Source organism: Onychostoma macrolepis, chromosome 15 (assembly GCF_012432095.1).
Source record: "Onychostoma macrolepis isolate SWU-2019 chromosome 15, ASM1243209v1, whole genome shotgun sequence".
Classification (NCBI taxonomy): Eukaryota; Metazoa; Chordata; class Actinopteri; order Cypriniformes; family Cyprinidae; genus Onychostoma; species Onychostoma macrolepis.
This window is the reverse complement of record NC_081169.1, coordinates 10,824,692-10,849,919: the sequence shown is the minus strand read 5'-3', so window position 1 is coordinate 10,849,919 and position 25,228 is coordinate 10,824,692. Positions and strand designations below refer to the sequence as shown.

The 25,228-nt window shown below is 38.7% G+C and overlaps 1 protein-coding gene across 1 annotated transcript; it reads right to left on the bottom strand.

The window, feature by feature from the left end:
* Window positions 1-8,901: 8,901 nt before the first annotated feature.
* LOC131520592 (calcium-activated chloride channel regulator 1-like) lies at window positions 8,902-24,461 on the bottom strand. The gene is made up of 14 exons (XM_058744943.1): window positions 24,312-24,461; window positions 24,063-24,200; window positions 23,807-23,957; window positions 23,574-23,679; window positions 23,319-23,487; window positions 13,956-14,183; window positions 13,582-13,806; window positions 13,308-13,488; window positions 13,104-13,210; window positions 12,802-13,017; window positions 11,182-11,446; window positions 10,938-11,085; window positions 10,083-10,306; window positions 8,902-9,907 (listed from the first exon to the last, which is right to left on the bottom strand). The coding sequence occupies exons 1-14, from the start codon at window positions 24,459-24,461 to the stop codon at window positions 9,468-9,470; spliced, it is 2,748 nt and encodes a 915-aa protein (XP_058600926.1). The 3' UTR covers window positions 8,902-9,467.
* Window positions 24,462-25,228: the final 767 nt, after the last annotated feature.

Below are 25,228 nucleotides of genomic sequence, written 5' to 3'. Positions count from 1 at the left end.
TGACATTTGGCATTCTGCTAAGCACGCTTGGCTAACAAACTGTGATGGATCCGCCATAAGCATTAGCAGAATCACATCAAAAAAAATAAGTCCATAGCCACAACCAGGGGTCAGTGTGAAAATTGTGATGGTCTTTAATGACTCTTGCTCACGCAAGGACAAAGGTGACTTCAGACATCCTTTTGATGACAAAAATATGATCAATCAACTATTTAACAAGAACGAGTCACATTACATTGCTCTAGCCTCTCAAACACACAGAGGACCAACTACAGCACAACTTTACCAGTACAAGTAATATTCACCATTCCCCCTCTAGACAAGACATACTAAATTTAAAGGAGGTGGCCCGCACCATTTAAGAAGAAAAAGGGGAGTAACAAAAATTACAAATACATACAGACATGAAACACAAAAACCCTGGAATTAACATAATACATTTGACTAAAATTAGAGCCATGGATAACTTTAGTTAATGTAAATAGCATTGTGCTAGACAAAAAATCACATTGATCAAGACATCACATTTTCAATGTTCCCTCCAACTAAACACAGTTGGTACATTCCAACTTCCTTCAGAAATCCAATAAAACAGCTCAACTTCCTGTTTGAACCCCTTTGTTAGCAATCCGGCTTGGGTACACAACACAACAGGTACATTTTATCTAAATCCTATTTTTTTATCTGTATCTTCAAGTTAAGAGAATTTTAACTGGTTTTAACATTTTAGCCTTAAGCCAAATAACCAAGCCCGTGCACTGACTCAGTAAAAATGACAATAAAGATATCTTGCTAAACCAATTGTACCAATGTGCTTGCTTTTATTAATCAGTACAAGGATATTCTGTAGAAGTTATGTGTGGCCCAATGCATGGCCATCACACACCCCCCACCTAAGATCTCACGCTGGTAAGCGGGAGAGGAAGTCGGCAGCAGCGTTAGTCTTCCCAGGAACATACTGGATAGTAAACTTATAAGGCTGTATAGAAAGATACCAGCGAGTAATTCAAGCATTTGTATCTCGCATTCTGTCCATCCATTGTAATGGCCGATGATCCGTTTCAAGGGTAAACTCTCTACCTAAAAGATAGTACTTGAAGGTATCTAGGGCCCATTTCACTGCCAGGCACTCCTTTTCAACAGTAGAGTACCGTACCTCTCTCGCATGCAGCTTCCTGCTGATGTAGGCTACTGGATGCCTACTGTCTGACTCACCCTGAAGGAGCACTGCCCCTATGCCAGTATCAGAGGCGTCGGTCTGCAAAACGAATGGTTCTTCAAATTTGGGGCAATAAAGTACTGGGTCCTCACATAAGGCAACCTTTATGTCCTGAAAAGCATCCTTGGCTTCGTTTGTCCAGACGATCTGATTAGGACAGTTCTTTCGAGTTAAATCAGTCAGCGATGCCACACGAATAGAAAAGTTTGGTACGAATCTTCGGTACCAACCTGCCATCCCCAAGAATGATCGAATCTGGGTCTTTGTGTGTGGAAGAGGACAGTTTTGAATAGCCTCAATTTTCTGAATTTGTGGTCGGATGACCCCATTACCAACAACATACCCTAGGTACTCCGTTTCCTTTTTAGCTATGGCACATTTAGAGGAGTTAATGGAAAGACCTGCTTTCTGAATACGCTGAAACACATTCTTTAAATGTTGGAGGTGTTGTTCCCAGGATAAACTGTAAATAATAATATCATCCAGGTAAGCAGCTACATAATCACCCAGGCCAGATAGAACACAGTCCATAAGTCTTTGAAATGTAGCTGGGGCTCCATGTAAACCAAAAGGCATAACAGAGAACTGGAAGAGCCCCCAGGGGGTGCGGAAAGCAGTCAACTCTTTTGCCTGAACGCTCAAGGGAACCTGCCAGTAACCCTTGCGTAAATCGATAGTGGTAATCCATTTAGCCTTGCCCAGACGATCAACCAATTCATCAATCCGGGGTGTTGGATAGGAGTCGAATCTGGACACAGAATTAAGATATCGAAAGTCCACACAAAAAGGAAGACTACCATCCTTTTTAGGGACCAACACCACAGGACTACACCAATCACTTCGAGAGGGTTCAATGATGTTCATAGTCAGCATCTGATCCAATTCCTCTTTTAGAGATGTCAAGAGACGTTCAGGGACACGATAACTCCTACGCCGAGGGATTGCTCCTTCACAGAGTACTATGTTATGCTCTACCAAACTAGTTCTTCCAGGAGTCTCTCTAAACACTTCTGGGCTACAAAGATCTTGAAGCTCAGCTTGTTGATGCAATGAAAGGTGCCGGAGGTCCAAAGTAGCCCTTGATGAAATAGGCAGGTACTGTTCATGAACTTCCTCTTCATCTTCCACCCTGCGGAGCATTAGAACCTCCACCCCTGCATCTAACCTCTCATGCCATTCTTTTAACAAGTTGATATGGAGTATCCGTTTGGAACGGATCTGCCCTGGCAAGGCAATCTCATACGTGGTAGATCCAAGTTTCTGAATCACCTCAAAAGGCCCTTGCCATTTAGCCAATAGCTTACGATTGTCACTCGGCAGCATCACCAACACTTTAGCTCCTGGCTGGAAGCTTCTAGCTCTCGCCTTTTTGTCATACCAAGTTTGCTGTCGAGTTTGAGAGTCAGTCAGATTCTTCCGAGCAAGTTCTGACATACTCTCCAGCTTTTCCCTCATTTGAAGGACATAGGCAACAACATTTTGGGGATCAGGGATCTTGTGGCTTCCCTTCCAGGTTTCCTCCAGAAGGGAGAGGGGTCCTCTGACCTCACGGCCATACAACAGTTCAAAAGGGGAAAATCCCAAGGAAGCCTGAGGTACCTCCCTATATGCGAATAACAGATAAGGAAGCCATTGGTCCCAATCAGCCCCAGTATCGCTGACAAATTTACGGAGCATTTGCTTCAGGGTCTGGTTGAATCTTTCAACCAGACCATCTGTCTGGGGATGGTAGGGTGTGGTCCTTAACCCTTTTATCCCTAACAACTGATACACTTGTTTTAATAATTTGGACATGAAATTAGATCCCTGATCAGTCACTATGGTCCGGGGAAAACCCACTCTAGAGAACAGTTGAACAAGACAAAGAGCTACATTTCTGGCTCTCACTGTTTTAAGAGGGAAAACCTCTGGATATCAAGTGGCATAATCCGTGATAACTAACATGTATCGATTTCCTGTCTTGCTCCGTTCCAATGGCCCTACCACATCCATTCCCAACTGCTCAAACGGTATGCCTACAACAGGCAAGGGTTCTAAGGGAGCTTTAGGGGGTCCTCTAATAGCTGTAAACTGACATTCTGGACAACTCCTACAAAAGTCACCCACATCTCTTCTCAAATTGGGCCAAAAGAAATGACGGCTTATACGAGCGGTTGTCTTTTGTCTCCCTAAATGACCTGCCCATGGAACTGAATGACCTAAATGAAGCACCAAGTCTCTAACCTTTTGTGGCACCACCATCTTTGTCTCTGCACCCTGCTGTCTATACAATACTCCATCCTGCATAAAAAACTTACTCTGATGGTCCTCTTGACTACTCTGGCCCGAGTACTCTTGTGCCTCCCTGTATAAAGGCCCAATTTCTGAATCATCTGGTTGCAACTGGCCTATATCTATTGGAACTTTAAAGTTTGATTTAAGTTGTTCCGAAAGAGATTCTTCATCAGTACTATTTGCAACAAAGTGGAATTTTTCCTGTCTTCTTTGTCTCTTAGACTTACGGGTTTTACCTGGTTGACTGTCTAGGTCTGAATCAAAGAAAGGCAATGCACTAACATAACGGGTATCTTCCTCTCTCTTCCTAGCAATAGACCGGGTTTGGACCATATTACATTCCTGACTACCAGGCAACAAATCAAACAACACTGGTAAATCTTGGCCTAAAAGCACTGAGTGTGGAAGATCATCAACCAGCCCAACATTCAGCAAATAAACTTGCTTCTGCACTTCAATATGGACATTAGCTGTAGAGTAGCATTTCTCATCTCCATGAATACACCGTATAGGCACCCTCACAACCGCATCTCTAAGGTTTTCTGGAACTAGCTCAGTACGAACCAAAGACTGCATACTACCTGTATCAATTAAGGCTCTTTCTTCCCGACCATTTAGTATTACAGTAGCATAATGTAAGGGAACATGTCTCTGCTCAGTGTGAACAGGTCGTGGTACACAACACAAATTTGCATTAGCAACAGGATTGTTGGGACACTTTGGTTTAGTGTGACCCTCCTGTCCACACTGATAACACACAACACCCTTTCTACTATTAAACTTTTGGATAGGGCTATGATTAACAGGACCACCCCGATCACCCACAGACTTACCCTCACTTGTGGATTTGGTCTTGGCGGGAGACGTCTTAGCTTGATTCTTTGAGTCTTTGGATCCCCGCCACTGGTAAGTCCATACAGAGTTCTTTCGTCGAGCTGACATAAAAACTTTGACTAAAGCGGCAGCCTCAGAAGCAGTTTTTGGGTCACGTTCTTTAATCCATATCTGTAAGTCAGGGGCTAACATGCGTAGAAATTGTTCCAGCACAATCACTTCACCAATGTCTTCCTTGGTTCGATTTTGGGGTTGAACCCATTTGTGATAGAGTTCTTTCAGTCGCACATATAACTCTTTTGGGGTTTCCTCCCTTCCAACATCTGAAGACCTAAACTGCAAACGATAACTTTCAGAGTTGATGTCATATTTGTTAAGTATGGCAGCTTTGACTTTCTGGTTGTCGAGAGACTCAGTCATATCCATATGTACATAGGCACTCCTAGCTTTTCCTGTTAACAGGGCCACTAGTCTAACTGCCCAGTCAGTCATGGGCCACCGACACGCCACAGCTATCCTTTCAAACGTAGTGAGATAGTGCTCTATGTCATCTGCGTCTGATAGCTGTTGCAAATGTGGCTCCTTTTGTATCACTGGTTGTCCTAACCCAGGATAGCCATACTGATGGGGGACTGGTGATGCTACAGGCTGTCTACTACTAGGACTTGGCTGGAATACTTGAGAAGTTTGTTGAATAGAAGGATGAGACGCTGAATCATCATGGCTACTACTAAGCCCGGGATTGATTACAGGAGTAGTGCGAACATGCACCTCTTGCTGAAGGAGACTAAACTGATGCTGCAGAGACTTCTATCTGGCTTCCTGACGGTCTGCTGCTTGTTCCATGCGACTGTCTCGCGCCTTTTGCATTGCCATGTGGGCCTGGAACATGTCCCTGAGCTCCTGAAGAGAAGCATCTTGAGAAAAGGTACCAATTTCCACCTCAGTACCTTTCTGGCCTCCGATAGCTCCTTCTGTTGTCTCTTTAGCTTGACTTGTCTGAGCTTTCTTCGGCCCCATGATGAAATATGGCAAAAAACAAAAATCCAGATCTACAGCAGCAGGCAAAACGGGAAAAACAACTCACTACTGCCCCTAGTGGCATCCCACTTCTGACACCAGTTGTGATGGATCCGCCATAAGCATTAGCAGAATCACATCAAAAAAATAAGTCCATAGCCACAACCAGGGGTCAGTGTGAAAATTGTGATGGTCTTTAATGACTCTTGCTCACTCAAGGACAAAGGTGACTTCAGACATTCTTTTGATGACAAAAATATGATCAATCAACTATTTAACAAGAACGAGTCACATTACATTGCTCTAGCCTCTCAAACACACAGAGGACCAACTACAGCACAACTTTACCAGTACAAGTAATATTCACCATTCCCCCTCTAGACAAGACATACTGAATTTAAAGGAGGTGGCCCGCACCATTTAAGAAGAATGGTGTTTTATTGAATTTGAATCCAATAAAACAGCTCAACTTCCTGTTTGAACCCCTTTGTTAGCAATCTGGCTTGGGTACACAACACAACAGGTACATTTGATCTAAATCCTATTTTTTAATCTGTATCTTAAAGTTAAGAGAATTTTAACTGGTTTTAACATTTTAGCCTTAAGCCAAATAACCAAGCCCGTGCACTGACTCAGTAAAAATGACAATAAAGATATCTTGCTAAACCAATTGTACCAATGTGCTTGCTTTTATTAATCAGTACAAGGATATTCTGTAGAAGTTATGTGTGGCCCAATGCATGGCCATCACACAAACACATAAGCTAGCTGGCCACCTTGACTCAGTTGTTAAAACAACTCTTTTAGGCTGTGCAGTGCCTGGCCGTTGGCCTCATCTTTGGATGCTTTGATCCTTTGTGTGTGCAGGTTGGCGCCGTGGCTTAGTTGATTAAGGCACCTGTCTAGTAAACAGGAGATTCTGGGTTTGAATCCCAGCAGTGCTCGAGCACCACCTTTAGGGTGTGTGGTTTTTCTTTCCGAGAACGGAACGCAAACGGGGGGTCCAGAGGAGCGCCAGGGCAGCAGGCGATTTGGTTTGCGAACCACCCCTCAGATGCTGCCAAAGAATGCTGGCCGCAGCAGGGAGCCGTGGCTTAGCTGGTCAAAGTACTTCTAAACTTTTGCGTGTTGCAATAGATAGCACATTGGCCTTCTAGACTGCCGGGTGAGGCCATTCAATGGTTGTGGGTTCAAGTCTCACCAGAGTCGTGGCTTTTGGCTTTTTGTTGATCCTTATGTGGCAAGGTGGGTGACGTAATCTTGTCACATTGGCTCATTGGTGTGTGATTATCACCCACATTAGAATCCGGGTATTTAAGGCTGGAGTTATGCCACTTGGTGTGCGTCACGGCTGGGACTGCCCTTATGGAGTGCGGGTGTACAGGTGCGCGCTGAATGGCCACTTGATGCTGTGCGTTGGGTTGCAGGTTGTCCACTACATGTCAGGTATGCGTTCGCTTGCACTACGCGCTGTTTGTTTGGCGTCGGGTGGTGCTAATTCGTGTTGATTCACTCTTTCTAGCGGTGAAATTCTTCGGTGACTGTGTCTTCCTGCATGAGATTCTATGCTTGTGAGCTGAGAGCAACGGTACGATTCATGTGGCACCATGATTCGTTTCGGTAGGTGCGATCCATTTTCTCTTGTTCACAAGAAAAGTGATCCTTTTTTTTAGTAATCGCCCCTTTCTTTTAGTGCACTGAGGTTTTTCCGACGCCGTGTTGGCTAGTCGCTGGAGAACGCGGAAGTGTGTACACTCTGTGTTGGAGGACGGCGCTGCTGTTTTCTTTTCTGTTGTTTTGTATTCTTTTCTTTTGTTTTCCCTTATTCTTTTTTTTGATAAAGTCCCTCTGTTGTACGGCTAAATATCGGCCGTATACCGGTTCGGCTGATGCTTAAAGAAAGCCTATTCTGAGCGATTCTGAGTCTTCCCACTATTGAGACCGGCCTGATTCGTCGGGCTTTTGGCTGTTTGCATCTGTGACTCTGCCTATGTTGCAAAGAGTGTTTTCATGCGGCCTTGGGAGAACTGACTTTGAGGGGCTACTGCTTCAGTGAGCCTCCAGAGTGACTATTCTATTCAGCGTGTTTTGGTTTATTTCTTTTGTTTAATTTAAATACAATATTGTGTTATTTTGCCGTTGTATATTTTCTTTTTGTTTGTTTGATGTGATTATACTATTGTGAGACTGTTTCTTCATATGTTGCATTTCCTTTTGGTTTAAGTTGAAGTCTTTCTATTGTTTTATTTTTCTTTGTCTATTCTAGGCACTTTCGGGCCCCGGGGCTGGGAGGCTAGCTGGCTTTGAGTACTGGTGGTGGTATAATCGGGTGGAGTGCAGTGCTGCTTGGAATCACGTTTCACTTCGTATGTGTGTGTGTGCGTGCATGGGATGCACTAGTGTATAGATCGGATCTTTACTTCAGCTAGCCTGCCCCTGCCGTTGGCCAGCCTATGCTTGTCTTTTGTTGGTTTCTGTTGCTTTTTCTTGTGAGTATTTTTAAGTTGTTTCTTTATTTGGCGTCGCATCCATGGTTACCATTTGTGTTTTATATTGTGACCTGACACGTGGCATTGATGCCATTGGGTATTTTTAATGATTTACTGTAACAATCCAATAAAGCATTTGTACATTGTTCACACGTCTCTTGGGGTTTTACTTGGCCTACGAACCTGTGGTCTTTTCCCCATTTCATGACGGGGTGGCATAGTCGGTTTTTGTTTGGGTGTGCTCTGATCCATTTATACATTTCTCCTCCCCTCAGCATTGCCACACTTATATTGCACAGTGTTGCCCTCAGGCAACAGAAAGTTGTGAACAATCTCTTTAATTTTAATGTGTTTCTGTTTTTACCAGAGTTTAACCAAGTCTGTTTCTTACTGAACCAATATCAATACACACAGTACATTAACTTTAGGTATTAAGGTATTTCATGCAAATAATATGTACATGAAAGGACAATGTAAATGTGTGAGAGTGCCAGAATAAATGTGGCTTGTACAGCCCCTCATAATAAAAAAATCAAACTAATGATTGGTTTTTAATTGTGAATTTATTTTGTTATTGGCGTTCACTAGCAGAGCAGACATTAAATCTCATCATATAACAATGCTTTTATGACTCACTTTAATTCCAGTACAGTAAAACAAAAACAAGGCATTTTGAGAAAGTATACAATTTATTTTGTCTGTTTTTTTTTTTTTTTTTTGCTGTAAACACATCTACATAAAACAATAACTTGAAAGGTGATCGTTAAAGAAAAATAAAGAAAACCATTATTCAAAGAAATGCACAACTGCCAAAAACACCAACTCATAAAAAGGATAAGTGAAAGTGAAAGTGAAAGTGAAGTGACATACGGCCAAGTATGGTGACCCATACTCGAAATTTGTGCTCTGCATTTAACCCATCCAACGTGCACACACACAGCAGTGAACACACACACACCGTGAACACACACCCGGAGCAGGTAGAAGTACAACAAAAATCTCAAAACGTGAAATCTTGTAATAGTATCTCAAATGTCAGGGCATTCTCTCTCTCTCTCTCTCTCTATATATATATATCATGGCTGGCTTGACCATGTATTTTCAAACTGTTGCTGGCTATACTGCAATGGCTTACTACAGTGTATTTTAAGAGTGTTTTGAAAATGCTGTAAAAAGGAGATATTTCGGGGACATTTAATAAATGGTCATTTATTTATTTGGAAAAAGAAAAGAAAGAAAATGGAACTATGAGAATCAACACTAGATGTTACACTATAGTAACATGGTCACAATGTAATGTTATTCACACACAGGAGCAGAAATCACACGAGGCAGCAAAGGTTACTGTTTTCTAATTAGAAACTGGTCGTCTTTCACCAAGCAGAATCAATCATTGAGGCACAGAGAGTTCAGGATTTGTTTTGTATTACAGTGGATAATTGTACACCTAACTGAATAATTATGACATTATATTCAATCCACAGAATCCTATGTGATAGACAAAACAGAAATCCTTCTTAATAATCTGTGCAAGATTACACATGCTGCAAAAATATTAAAAAAATAAGAAATTCTGTTTGATGGCATTGATTATGTCTTAACGCTGCTGGATGTGCATATTTATGTTCAAATTAGGCATGAAGATTGTTTGAACATTCATTTGCAATTATTAATGCCATATCACTTTGAGCAGAGCGTTTTCTGCGTTTCACTGCACATATGACTAGAACAACAATAAAGCATATGACCATAGTTACCACACACAAAGAAATGACAAGAACTGTCAAGCTCATGTCTGGGTTTGATATTTCTAGAGGTTTTGGACCAGGGAGGATCTTTGAAGCTTGAGCAATGTTGGAGGTTTCAGATTTTGCTTTTTGTTTGTCCTCTGACTGAACTGCAAAGAAGAGTGTGGTGCCATTTTGGATTGTGATATTGAGATTGAATGAATGCTCTTCAACTGATCCAGCCTTCTGAGGTGAGACAGCAGTTGTGTTGACTGAATGTCCATTGCTGAAGTTGAATCGAAGCATTTTAAGGTCAAAGCTCCACCTGATCTCATAGGATTTAGCTTAAAGGAAACCAAAAAAACCCCAAAAAATAAAAACAAGAAAAACATGCAGTGCAAGACAATTAAAGATACATTATTTCATGATGCAATTTTAAAACAACTTTTATTTTGTCAGCAAAGATGTTAAACAAATAAAAAACCTTTTAAAGATTGGTATAGTAATTGTATGCGTTACCTGTCCCTTGGTCGAGGTCCTCACCAGGAGCTGTCCAGTTGAGAAGCACAGTGTCCTCCTGGATCTCAGCAATCAGATCCGTGATTCTGTTAGGAGGGAAATTTGGTGGAGTTGTGCCCGAAAGTTTCACCTCAAAACTCTCTCCGGTGTCTGTTCTGGTAAAATTTCCAACGTCAAGTGGTTCTTCAAAAACGGGAGGCTTTGTAGGGGTCAGCTGCACTACAATTAAAATTAGAGGAACCACCTGAATTTATTATTATTATTATTATTATTATTTATATATTTTTTTTCTCCACACAGCTTTATAGATAATTACAGTATATTGCAATTTATACAACAGTTAGTTCCAGTTTGTGCATTAATTCATGGACTCTTTCTGCAGGTTACACCAATAAAGTGTCCTCATGAGTGAACTGAATCATTCACACAAACGTTTTGTTCAAAACCGATTCATTCAGCAACAAAACTTTATGACTGGCAAACTGCATTCCAGCTGACATGGTCCCTATGTAATGTTTACTGCTCACTAATCACTGAGCTCAAGATATCTGTTGAAGTCCACTTGACAAAATGTGTTAATTCGGGACAGCCTGTAATGCTATCAAACATACCACATGAAGAGTTTGTGGTATGATGATATACTTCTGTGATTCTAAATATTTAATTAATACAATTTGTCATAATATTTTTAATATCTAATATGAAAATAAATGTAGATTGGTTATATATTTCATATATATTATTTGATCGTATTGTAGAACCTTATTTAAGATGGCATAATAGCCTGCCAAGTTATTAATTTAAGAATTATGTATAAGAGCATATATATAAGATGTGATATGATCTCAGGGTTTACCATTAAGCACACATCCAGGGACATATAGGACAGCAAATCTGGCTTGTCCATCATGATTCTTCACTCTTACTTTCAAGCTGCTTCTCCCGTTTACCATCTTTATGAAATATCTGGAATAGATTCCATCATCTCGAAAAGCATCAGCTCCTGTAAAAGATGGATCTCCAAAGTTGGGAAAAGTACCTTACACTTTATTTTATTATTATTATTTTTTTAATTGATACTTTATTGTTGGTAATTTACCTGCTCCATTGTCCAGGAGTTGTAATGTATGTACGGAGCCAGTTTCCGACTCCAGTGTAGCCCACACTTCAGCATTTATGACAGGCCTGTAATTCTGACTAACCTCAGCAAACACTATCATGGGTTTAGTGCCGTCACTGAACTGCTGGTCCATGTGGGTTTTGACAGTGATAGGAGGAACATCAGCTTGTGCTGCTTGACTCGTTACTGTTAGAGTCAAAGCCTGAAGTACTGTAGTTTGGATACTGTACTTCCAGTCCCCAGGCTACCAAACACAAAAGTAAAACCAGATCAGTAAGGGTTTGCTGTAAGTGTATCAGCTGAATAATCAGTGATAAACTCCTTCAGTATCGTTTCTAGGCATAGGCAAGCCAAGCGGTCACCTAGAGTGCCACCAGCTGAAGGGGGCGCCAATGAGCGCACGTACTGCCACTACATTTTAACAGGGTCGTGATCAAGAGTGGCACGGACACCCTGAAATATGATTGCCGCCCCACTGGATCCCCCAACACCATTGGGCTAGAGTACTGTCATTCTGACGATGCTTGTATGCCCCAATTTCTGCCTCTGATTGTTGCATGCAAAGTTTGCATTTGGATTTGGAGCGCTCAACAATGCCATTAGATCAGTGGGTTCTGTCAGTGTTTTGGTAAGGTAAGGGTTTTTTTGCCATGCAAGTTCAAAGGCCAATTTAAAATATTGGTACATAAAAAGTGCACAAAATCAGTATTTTGTTTAGGCAATATTTGTTTCATGTCAAACTGGTCTAAAAGGTGTGCGTTTTTGCGCCAATGCATTGCTAAAGGTTCAGTGTGTCGTGTAATATTCCTATATAAAGCTTTTACAACCAATTACAAAATATTGGTGTAGTAAAATTTGCTAATTCACAAGATCAATACATACTTTATTAAACCGCTTTGTCAAATTTAATGCATCGTCACGGAAGTGTCGGAATGCTGAATCAATTAATTTGATTCCAAAAAAAAAAAATAATAATAATAATTTGCTTCCAACAGCGCTTAAAGGGAGTAGCGTCATACATATAGAGGGCAGAGCGTCACATTGTTTAAAGGGGAAATTCATGGGTCAATAAGTAATAAAAGAACAAGTAGCTGCATTCTGATTACTTTTATGTCCCTGATCAGGCTTTTATAGTCCTGTGTAGTTTGGGGTAACAAAGGGTTTTATAGGTTTGACTGAAATAATAATGCAATAACTGACACAACAACAACAAAACAATTGAAAAAAAACAGATAAAGTCAAAAAGTAGACATTGATAATATCTAAACATGTATCCAAATCCAAATGTAATAAAATTAATTTATGTGTGATGACAATTTCTTAGCAACTAGGGATTGTTACATAGAGATATTCAAGCATCCAGTGGCTATAATGGTATCACAGATAATAAACTGGGCTTTGGGGCTAATAGCGATTTTGCCTAGGGTGTCAAAACGGCTAGAAACAGCCCTGAACTCTTTCTTAGTCTGAAGTTGTTGTTGAATGTTTATTTAAAACTCTTAATGCCTTTTATTGTGTTACGATAATACATTTAGGCCTAAATGTTAATGGTTTGAGCTATAAACATAATAAATAAATGGTCGATAAAGGTTATCATACCTCTGCAGTTCCTGAAACGTTTAAAGTGACGGTTTTCTGCAATCCATCATGACTCATATTTGTCTGAGTGTAGATTAAGCCACTTGGTGACTGTATATAAATGCTAGGGAAACGTATTTCGTAGATTATTACAAAGCTGGTTTTGTTCCCAACAGTCTGATCCACTGATACTGTCCCATTGAACCAATCAGATGTTCTTGCTCCAACACTCTCTAGCTAAAGAAATGATAAAAATGACTATGATTAATTACACTCTCAGAGTAATAAATGTATTGCGGGCAATAAGGGAAACCTTGACAAACCTGAACTGGTTCGTTTGTGTAATCTCCAGTTGACAATGTAAGCGAAGCAAACGCGTCCATTAACTGGTTAGACGTGGTTTTATCATTGGGTGATAAAAATTTTCCCCCTGTTTTCAACATGTCACATTTTATAATAAACTGGCGCTTATATGATATACACTGAGACAGATACAGTAAGTTATTTATCGTGCTGATATCACTTACCAGTTTTGTTCGCCATTTCTGTTAGTGCATGAGCTGCACTGTTACTAAAAGCTAGTGTGTGTATGATGGCACCACTTTGTATTGCAGATGGAGCACAACCAGCAATGTTGTCCGTTGCCTGACCGTCTGTCAGAAAAACAATTTCATCTCCTAATGCATCCCCATTATCTGCTTGAAGTACCTGAAGAAAAAGGGATCACTGACATAGAACAAACTCTATATATTTCATACATCACAAACATAAAAATCCATACTAGTACAATTAATTTGGCACCTGTAAGCCTTGACTAAGGCCCAAGCACATGTTTGTTGATCCACTTGCTACTTTTGGCAACAATTTGATAAGATTTTCTCTTGTGGTGTCGCTGTCAATAGTAGTCAAGCGGCTCAGAGTAAAAGGAAAAGTACTAAAGGTTACAATTCCAACCCTGGCTTGATCCTCAATGATGTTCCGCAGGAAATGTGTGGCAGCCTGTTGCTGTTGAAGAATTCTAGAGCCCTAGAAAATGAGTGAAAACAACAACATACATTTGTTTCTTACGGTTTCAAAATAATTTATCAAACCAATGTCAAAGCATTGGTAACATGAAAAGGTTGTCATGGTAGCATCTTTGTTTTCAGATGAAGATAATGTCTGTTATCACGTACTGCCATGCTTCCCGAGACATCAAGGATGAGGCAAACGACCCGTTGCTTTCGCTGAACAACTTTGAAAGATGGTGGTGGTGGAGGGGACTGCAGTGGTTTCAGAGAACGAAGTGTGTCTTTATCCACAGAATCCTCAAATATTACAGTCCATGTTGCTTTCTCGCATTTTTTATTTTGCATGTTTGGAGCTTCATAATTGTGCTCATTTTCTTTACAAAATGTAGTCACCTGAAAACAGGATTTCCTTTATAAATAAAAGTGGATTAAACAGAGTAATCTCAAATCATTTCAAAGTACCAACTTTCTGCATTTCTGCAAACCTGAGCAGATTTTAAGAAAGTGAGAAAGTGAAAGAACTCTTTGTAGATGCTTTTATTCGTGCTGGTGCATTTGTTCTCTCTTTAGACCTGTGGTATTATGGTGAGCACAACTTTTAGTTAAAATATCGTGGCGGCTGTCATTCTGCTGCTTATTTACTGTTACGATTCCTGTCTCGTTTTCCCGTCTTGTGTAAGGACGTTTAAGTTACTTCCTCTGGTGCATTCTTGTAGTCAGTTTATAGTTTTTCTGTTAGTTTGCCCTTCATTGTTCTCAGGTTTTTCTTGTCAGTCAGTTACCCGGTATAAAACTGGGTCATTCCATGTCAAATCAACTAAACTTCAGAAACTTTCCCGACTCATTTTTTTTTGATTTTGCTAATATTTATTTATAAGGATAAACATGTATAGTGAGGAAAACCAAAATATTAAATGTCAATAATGCCCATTATTTTGTAGAGGGCGGTCAAAATGCCAATTTCAGAACCTGAGATTCACAACCTGAGATTCAGAACCAAATTACATGCAGGTAAAATGTGATTTTAGATATGTGACCCTAGACCACAAAACCAGTCTTAAGTCGCTGGGGTATATTTGTAGCAATAGCCAAAAATGCACTGTATGGGTCAAAATTATCGATTTTTCTTTTATGCCAAAAATCATTAGGATATTAAGTAAAGATCATGTTCCATGAAGATATTTTGTAAATGTCTTACCATAAATGTATCAAAACTTCATTTTTGATTAGTAATATGCATTGCTAAGAACTTCATTTGGACAACTTTAAAGGCAATTTTCTCAATATTTAGATTTTTATGCACCCTTAGATTCCAGATATTAAAATAGTTGTATCTCAGCCAAATATTGTCCTATCATAACAAGCTTTCAGATGATGTATAAATTTCAATTTTGAAAAATTTACACCTAAGACTGGTATTGTGGTCCAAGGTCACATATGGGGTCTTTACAAACTTTCCTTTTGGCATCTTCAATTTTAAGGCCCTGTATGGTTCTTTTTCAGAGATATTGGTATCTAAACATGGCTCCAGGAGTAAATTGTTAAATTATACACATTTTCAGTGGTCAAAAACCTAATGCGGATCATTTTAAAGAGGAATGTCTGAAGAACAAATAATGATAAAACTAGAAATGTGTCTCGTTTCCTTGTGTAAAACAACTGCATTGAACATACCTGTCTTTTGGACTATGGTGAGCGCCATTATTTTGGTAAAGAGAAATGGTTGCACTCAATGAGCTACTGGCACTACCTGTTGCTATTTTTACCACAACACAACTCGGAAAATAATATACTTATACAGTGATCACAGCTACTGAAAGAGCTTACAGGTGGTGATGGGTATAAGCGTAGGCTTAAACCAAATGTCGTAACATCGATTTTTTTCAAGATTCCAAAAGAAAAAGTTTCTTAGGAACCAGATTCTAAAATCATAATAAGACATCTTTAATACTTCGAGTTACAGACGTGCAAATTTTGGAAAAATACTATTTATGGCACTCAAACAGGTATATCCTATGCAATTGTCTTGATAGAGGGAAGCAATATTTCTAGTTTCAACATTGCTTATTCTTCATACATTACCCTTTAAATAAAACAAGTATCAGCTGTTTACAAAGTGACCAAAATTTGGTTTTCGACTACTGAAAGTGGGTAATATTCAACAATCTGAATATGGAGCCTCACTGAGGTCCCTATATCTCTGAGACTGAATGATATATGGACTTGAAAATGAAGATTCCAAAAGAAAAGTACATTAGGAACTAGAATCTAAAATCATACCGAGACATCTTTAATACATCTTGAGATTTAGGCACGTAAACTTTGGAAAAATAATATTTATGGCACTCATGTTCAATGCAGTTGTTTTGACAGAAGGAAATGAGATACATTTCTAGTTTCAACATTATTAATTATTCAGACATTCCTCTTAAAAAAACAAAACAATAATAATAAAAAAAGAAGAAGTAGTAGTATCATAAGCATGCAAAGTGACCCACTGTCACGAATCTAGTCTGCACTCCCGTTCATTCACCACTAGAGGTCACCCGCTCACCACATGGACTTTCACACCACACATCACATGGACTGCATTTCCCATCAGCCATCTCACCAATCACACGCACACAGCTGTCACCAATCACTCATTGCACTAATCACACGCACACCTGATCACACAGCATCACTAATCACACATACTATTTCAACCCTGGACATTCTCTCCCTCGTTGCCGAGTATCGTATGCACTATCGCTGCCCTACAGAGCCCGTTAGTTTGCCTAGCCTAGCCTAGCCTAGCCTAGCCTAGCCTAGCCTAGCCTTTGTTGGATTGTGTTTTCCCCTGCCTGGACTATCGCTGACGTTTTGGTTTCCCTCTCCTGTCTTGCCCTTTGGATACTGTTCGCTGATCGTCGACCCACGCTTGCCCTAAGTTTACTCTTTGTCTTGTCTCTGCCATACCTGTTTGCCATTGTTTCGACCCTGCCTGTATCTTTGACCATGCCTGTAAATAAAAGCCTGCACATGGATCAGCACGCCTCTCGTCTCGTCAGCCCCGTTACACCCACGTTTGGTTTTTGATCACTGAAAATGTTGAAAATTTAACAATGTACTCCTGCAGCCATATTGACATTTCAGTATCTCTGGAACTGAACCGTACAGGGATTAAAAAAATGAAGATGCCAAGATAAAAGTTTAAGATATTGACCCAAAATCTACAAGAGCATCAAGGAATACTTCCTGAGTTACAGGCAGTGTTGGGTGTAACACGTTACTAAGTAACACGTTACTGTAATTAAATTACTTGTCCATTTAAAAAAAAAAGTAAAGTAAGGGATTACTGCTAATTTTTAGGTAATTTAATTACAGTTACTTATAAAGTACTTGTGTTACATACAGTAAATAATTTCAACAGTTCTAAAATCAATATTGAATTTGAAATCTGACAATAACAACAAAACATCTTGCTTTTGCAAAATAAACAAAACAAACAGGGTTTACTTTCTGCTGTCTAGGTCTCCGTGAGCAACTTTCTACGCATCACAAACTCAACGAGAGACATGAGAAATATGTCTATAGAAAGCTTGAAGTGTCTACTTTTAAATGAAAGTATTCAAAACGAAAATGAATATTATCTGATTATGTAATCCGTATGAAACTGAAGCGAGGCACAGTCTTTCCTGTATATGAAGCTTGAAGTGTCTACATTCCCTATCCTACTTCTCTCTTACTAATCCTTCCTCTGTCTCTGAGCTTATTTCTAAATCCAACTCCTCTACCTGTCGACTAGACCCAGCTCCTACTTCTCTCTTAAAACAGTGTCATTCGGTAATTTCTGCACCTATCTCTCATTTCATAAATGCATCGCTTGTCACTACTACTTTTCCTCAGTCACTTAAAATTGCTGCAGTTACCCCGGTTCTCAAAAAACCCAATCTCGATCCTTCAGTTTTATCCAATTATCGTCCCATTTCAAACTTGCCATTTGTTGCTAAATTACTGGAAAGTACTGTAGCAGCCCAGCTTCGGTCCTTCCTAGTGGCAAATCATTTCTTTGATCCATTTCAGTCAGGCTTCCGTCCAAAACATAGTACAGAAACTGCCCTTGTAAAGGTAGTTAATGATTTATTACTCTCTTGCGATACCGGCTCTCTATCGTTACTTCTGTTACTAGACCTCAGTTCCGCCTTTGACACTATCTCTCATGATTTACTCATCTCTCGACTTTCGGCTGTGGGTATATCTGGTACTGCTCTTTCCTGGTTCTCTTCATATCTATATGACAGACACTTTTACATTTCTGCTCGGGATTTCAGATCCCCTACTGCCCCCCTGAAACAAGGCGTCCCCCAGGGTTCCGTTCTGGGGCCTTTGCTGTTTATTATTTACATTTTACCACTGGGTCAGATACTACAGTGTCACGGCTTTAGCTATCATTTTTATGCTGATGACATCCAAATCTACACGTCATGCAGGCCTTCCCTATCCACCCAAATCGACAAAATTTCTGTTTGCGTGCAGGATATTAAAACTTGGCTTAACTCTAATTTTCTGAAACTAAATATGGAAAAAACTGAGATCATCATCATTGGTACTCCAGCACTTACCACCAAAGTTCCCGCTGACTTTACTTGTGATATTACTGGCACTCTAATCACTCCATCTAGTATCGTTAGAAATCTCGGTGTTATGTTTGACCCATCTCTTTCATTTCAGTATCATATTAACTCTCTCTCTAAATTGGCATTTTTTCACTTACGACGAATTGTCCAGCTCCGTCCTTTCATAAGTACCAAAGATGCAGAAACTCTCATTCACGCTTTTGTCTCATCTCGTCTCAATTACTGTAATGCCCTCGTCATTGGCTTGCCAGCTACCACTATTGCTAGATTACAGTATATTCAAAACTCAGCCGCTCGTATTCTCACTCGCACCAAGCGTTCAGCCCACATCACCCCTAATCTAGCTGATCTGCACTGGCTACCAGTGGCCTATCGCATCAAGTTTAAAATTATCCTGCTTACTTTTAAAGCCTTGAATGGTCTGGCCCCTTACTATCTCTGCAATCTGCTCCACCCCTATTCTCCACCACGTTCATTGCGGTCCTCTGATTCTCGCCTTCTCACCATCCCTCAATATCGCCTCTCTTCCATGGGGGGGCAGATCGTTCAGTGTTGTTGCCCCTAAATTATGGAACTCTCTACCCAGATCACTCTGTCTTGCCAATAGCCTGTCTGAATTCAAATCGCTGCTCAAAACTCACTTGTTTTCAGAATGTTATCTTTCTAAGTTAACTTCTGTTTACTTGTTTTATGTTGTATATTACTCTTTGGATTTCTGATGTTGTTTTCTTTCTGTTTATTGTTCTATGTTTTCCTCCCATTTCTGATGTTTATTGTAAAGTGTCCTTGAGCTCTGGAAAGGCGCTATATAAATAAAACTTATTATTACTTTTAAATTGAACAAATTCAAACTGAAAACGAATATTCTCTGATTATGTAATCCTTATGAAACTAAGTTGCGAGGTTCAGTCTTTCCTGTATCTGAACTCATTGTATGCAGTCACCTGCGCGCAAACACCCTCATCTAGATACAAAAAAATAGATAAATAAATAAATAAAAATCAAGATTCGTCTAAATTTCATCGTTTTTGAAAGAAGTACTGCTATCAGGAATTAACCTCAGAAGAACAGGGCGATCTGACACGGCTTTATTCAGCAAAGATAATTTATGTAATTTATTCTTACCTTACCTACATTAGTTAACGTGCTATTTTTACATAAACCAGTATGGATTTTACTAGTTGGGCTTTTCCTGAACATCTTGCCAAACTGAAATGTATTGTACTTTTATTAAGCTTTTTTGTTATTCATATATTTTGTTATTCAGAGTATTTCTATTTGTTAACCAAAGAAGGCTAAATTTTTTATAAAAATGTTTTAAGTATTACAGTTGTTTTAAAGCTAAAAGGCTAAACTATTCTATGTTTGACTTAAATTGAAAGAATAAAGAGTTTAATTTCTATTAATGTTTATAGGGATTTTAAAATGTAGCCTAATTAGCGATTTGAATAATTAAGTTACTTATTGAGTAACTAAGTTACTTTTCAGACAGAGTAATTAGTAAAGTAATTTAAATACAATATTGATGATGTAATTAGTAATAGTAATTAATTACTTTTTGAAAATAACTTACCCAACACTGCATGCGACCATACACTGAAATGTGCTTGTACAAAAAGCTATTAGTGCACCGAAAGCGCACATACACAGTTTATTTCTCATTAATAATAAAGTTACATTAATATTCATGCATGTCTAATCCATGTTCCTGTATGCAATTGTAATCGTCTTTACCTTAAATTACTTTACCTACAGTTGGGCCATTCCGTGTCAGCTCAACCAGAGGTCCCTGGTTCAAATTTCTGATTGTTATTATTTTTTTTTTTTTTTTTTTTCTGAAGAAAGATAAACATACAGTGGTGGGCAAAACTTGGCCTATTTAGAAGGTTTCAGTTGTTTTTGTTGTATTGGCCATTGCAATACCCATAAAATGAAAACCCATAAACCCAACTATTGCTGGAACTACAGTACCTGTGATGAAAGGAATCTGCTGGAACATTGAAAATGGTGGACTGGCCCCCTCAAAGTTTGGACCTCAACCCCATCAAGCAAATTTGGGGCAAGTGGAAAATAAACTGGACAGATCTATTCTACATTCAAAAGAAAGCCTTTGGCTTGAGTTGCAGAAGGCATGTGATAACATTGATGAGGCATTAACAGTGTTGAGGTTCTCAAGAAATATATTGACACTATGCCAGAGAGATGTGCTGCTGTAATTGCTGCAAAAAGTGGACATACCAAATATTAAAGTAAAAAGTGGATAAAAACAGTATGACTCACTTCATCTAATATTTGATGTGCTCAGAGCAACCATCTGCATGTTTCATGAACATTATGAAATGAATGTTTTGAGGCAAAAAATAAAAAAAGATAAATAAAATTACTTCAGATGGCAACATCAATATGTTATGTTTGCACAGAGATTTGTAGGTCTATTAGTAAAATATGATGACTTTAGTGATCTTTGTTGCATTATGAGCCAATGGGGAAAAAGCACTTTTCAAGTTTTTCCTCCAAAGTTTGCATGCCTGTAACCAGTGCTGGGTAAGTTACTTTCAAAAAGTAATTCATTACTATTACTAATTACATCATCAATATTGTATTTAAATTACTTTACTAATTATTACTCTGTCTGAAAACAATAAGTAACTTAATTATTCAAATCGCTAATTAGGCTACATCTTAAAATCCCTATAAACCTTAATAGAAATTAAACTTTTTATTCTTTCAATTTAAGTCAAACATAGAATAATTTAGCCTTTTAGCTTTAAAACAACTGTAATACTTAAACATTTCTTATAAAAAATGTAGCCTTCTTTGGTTAACAAATAGAAATACTCTGAATAACAAAATATATGAATAACAAAAAAGCTTAAGAAAAGTACAATACATTTCAGTTTGGCAAGATGTTCAGGAAAAGCCCAACTAGTAAAATCCATACTGCTTAATGTAAAAATAACACGTTGAGTAATGTAGGTAAGGTAAGAATAAATTACATAAATGATCTTCTCTGCTGAATAAAGCCGTGTCAATTTAAAAGTAGATACTTCAAGTGATCAGATACGGGAAAGACTGTACATAGCTTTAGCTTCATACGGATTACATAATCAGAGAATATTCGTTTTTGATTTGAATTTGTTCAGTTTAAAAGTAGACACTTCAAGCTTCATATACGGGAAAGACTGTGCCTCGCTTTAGTTTCATACGGATTACATAATCAGATAATATTCGTTTTCGTTTTGAATTCTTTCAGTTAAAAGTAGACACTTCAAGCTTTCTATAGACATATTTCTCATGTCTCTCGCTGAGTTTGTGATACGTAGAAAGTTGCTCACAGAGACCTAGACGGCAGAAAGTGCACCCTGTTTGTTTTGTTTATTTTGCAAAAGCAAGATGTTTTGTTGTTATTGTCAGTGTACACAAATAAAAGTAGGCCCTTTTTAGATTCGATTTATTTTAGTCTTATCTGTATCTGAGTATTTAAGATTTCTCTGTGAATCAGGAAAAACTAAAAGTGAACGTGCTGGTGCGCAGAGGGTTAAAGACACTGCATTAAATTTTATCTTTAGACGGTGTGGCGAGGGGGGCGTGGCTCAGCGAGGTCTGCAGCGGGAGAGAGAGCTGGGAGACGAGCGGTGAGTAAGTGGGTCAAGTGCAAATGACAAACACCTGTGTCTTATTCCAGTAAGTGGCGTGGGGAGACCGTATAAAAGACACCTGGGAACGTCAGAGAGGAGAGAGAGCTACTGTGGACTGGAGGCTGTGATCTGGGGATTGTGCGAGTGTGACGTGTGCTCAGGAGAGCAGGACTGTTTCCGTGCGGTTGCACGATTATGTTGAGCGCTGAGAGCGCGACTTTCTGTTGTTTTTGGAAAAGTAAATAAAAACCCCAGTCTCAGCCTAGCCGACCTCGTCCTCTTCCTTCCTACCCATTTGACTTTGTTACAGACGGTAAATTTAGATTTCTAATTCAATATTGATTTTAGAACTGTTGAAATTATTTACTGTATGTAACACAAGTACTTTGTAAGTAACTGTAATTCAATTACCAAAAATTAGCAGTAATCCCTTACTTTACTTTTTCAGTGGACAAGTAATTTAATTACTTAGTAACGCGTTACACCCAACACTGGTCGCATGTCTGATGAGGGTTTTATAGGAGTTTGCAATGCTTAGTGGTGTTTATGTACATATGAGCATCAGACACTCTGACAGAGGAACTGTTCACTGATGATGTAAAGTCGCTTTCAGATCACCACATTCGCCACATTCAGAAAGTTTTTATTTTTGTATTTTGGTCTGTTGCATCCCCAGGTGGCCCTGTTTGTTATCGTAGATTGACATGTTACACATAAAAGCTCTAAACAAATGGAATCTTTTTTTTTTTCCTCACAGTATTTGCTGTTGCACTGTATACATAAATTATGAATTATGAAAATTTAAAAAGTAACCATCCTCAAATTTAATTCTGAACTTGGTAAAACAATTATCTTTATGTAAAATATGTTTCAAGCTTTCAAAATATAAATATGTTTTCCATGTACACGTTTTTCTTAAACTTTTTCTTTAACAGTTTAGCATTTAATCATATTGGGATGTTTGCTAAAATTGTTGGATTTTACCTAGAAAAGCCCTACCTAGAAAATGTTCCTTTACCTTTGTATAACACCCCTGTGTTTTCCTTGTTCATTTGCCAGTTGTTTTTACACTGTAGCTGCTCTTGTTACATGTTTCATAGTTGGCTATGGTTCTCTGGCCCTGAGTGATCCCTTTAATCCAGACCGCTATCCCTGCATGACTAAAACTATGACCAAAACTCATGCATGTAGTCGACTCATAGTTTGATGATATTTGTTACTACTATAGGTAGAAATATTCATTTGTGGATGTGTGTGTAATCAATACTTACGGGATCCAGACCCGGTAAGAACATAATGGAGCTGTTTGTGATTTGATTTCTGTCCAGAAAAAACATACACCCCTTGGTAGGTAGTGAAGTTTGTGGATCAATGCGGCACTGTTGAAGAGATCCTCCAGCAGTAACTTCATAAAACTGACCTTCAATGTTTTTGCTACACCTAAAGATAAGCAGGAAACCAATGGCTGAGATCATTTCCAAGGAGATCATATCCTTTTAAATCATATGCTTTCTTTTTGTTATCACCTTGTAGCTTCAATACGGCCATTAGAGTGGTAAAATGGCTTTTCTCTATTGTGTTCATCATATACGCCCCATCTCACATGAGCCCATTCATGCACAAAGACCCTTCCTGCAAACAAACAAGAAAACTGCTAATAAAACAAACATAATACTGAATTAATAGACTTTTCCGATTTCTTTTATTTCTTTTATTTCATGATAAATGTATCTGTTGATGGAATATAAACAATGTTCACCTCTTGATCCATACAGCTGAATAAAAGTATCATTCAGGAGGTATTCTGGGGTGAAATGAATGTACTCTCCCTCAGCTCCACATTCACCATATTGATTAGTGTATGGTTCAACACCGTATGCTGGATTAGGATTATCAATTCTTATTTTGGCCTGCATTTCACATAGAAATGGTCTGAGAAACATCCTATGCAAGTGAAGTCATTTATTTGTGAACAATATTTGGCAGGCAAGATAAAATGGCATAATTCTCTGTACCTTTCCAAAGGACTCCGTTCTTGCTTTGGTAAAGTTTGTACCATTCCACTGAGGTGGGACTAGTATTGTAGCTTCTCTGAAATAGACCTTTTCATCTAATGCATCATGAAGGTAAAACGACCCCTCAGTAATCATCTCCTTTCAGAAGTGAAAAGATAAAATGAGAAAAGGTTTTTAAAAAATTAAAAGCCTCTAAAATCATTGAAGTACATGAAGTTTGTTAAATAGACAAAAAAAGTACGTATTCACCTTGATTTTATCAATAAGTCTGTTATCCTGAGGTACTTTTGAACTGATTGCAATGACAATGTCAACATAACCATTTCCATCTAGTTTGATTCCAGTGGAGGTGGACGACAGCAACATCCATAATAAGACAAACATCTTACATGAGTCCATAACTCCAGAGTACGGATGGACAGCAACCCCCGAACCCTGTTTTGAACAATGTCAAGTCAAATGGAAGGATTCTTAACTGGCATGAACTGATGATATCAATCACATTTCTGTCAGGAAAAAAAAAAAAAAAAGTTTATGGCACTACTAATTTTATTTCTGTTTTGCATTGCATTCCTTTATTCATTTTTATGCCATCCTCTCTGTTTGTATACTGCATAGTCAACAACTAAGATAGTTTATTAAAGGAATAGTTCACCCAAAAATGAAAATTTGCAGAAAATTTACTCATCCTCAGGCCAGCCAAGATGTAGATGAGTTTTTCCTATATTGAAATATATTTGGAGAAAGAAGCAAAGTGAAGCTTGCAAGTTAATATGCCTTAATGATAAATTTGTTTCTTACAAACACACAGCTTTTCACTGCAAGACATCAGTTGATAGACTGGAGTCATTTCAATTACTTTTGGATTATTGTGATGTTCTTATGAGCTATTTGGACTCCCATTCTGACGTCACTCACTGCAGAGGAGCAATTGGCGAGCAAGTGTTGTAAATGTTTCCAAATCTATCTACATTTTGGGTAAATTATTTCCTTAATAGCAATACGGCTTCCTGTAGCTCAGTCAGTAGATCATGACTCTAGCAACATCAAGGTCATAAGTTTGATTCCCAGGGAAATCAAAATGTGTTCCTTGAATGCAATATAAGTCCCTTTGAATAAAAGTGTCTGCATAAATGTAATGTTGTTTTTCATCAGTACTGGGGCAC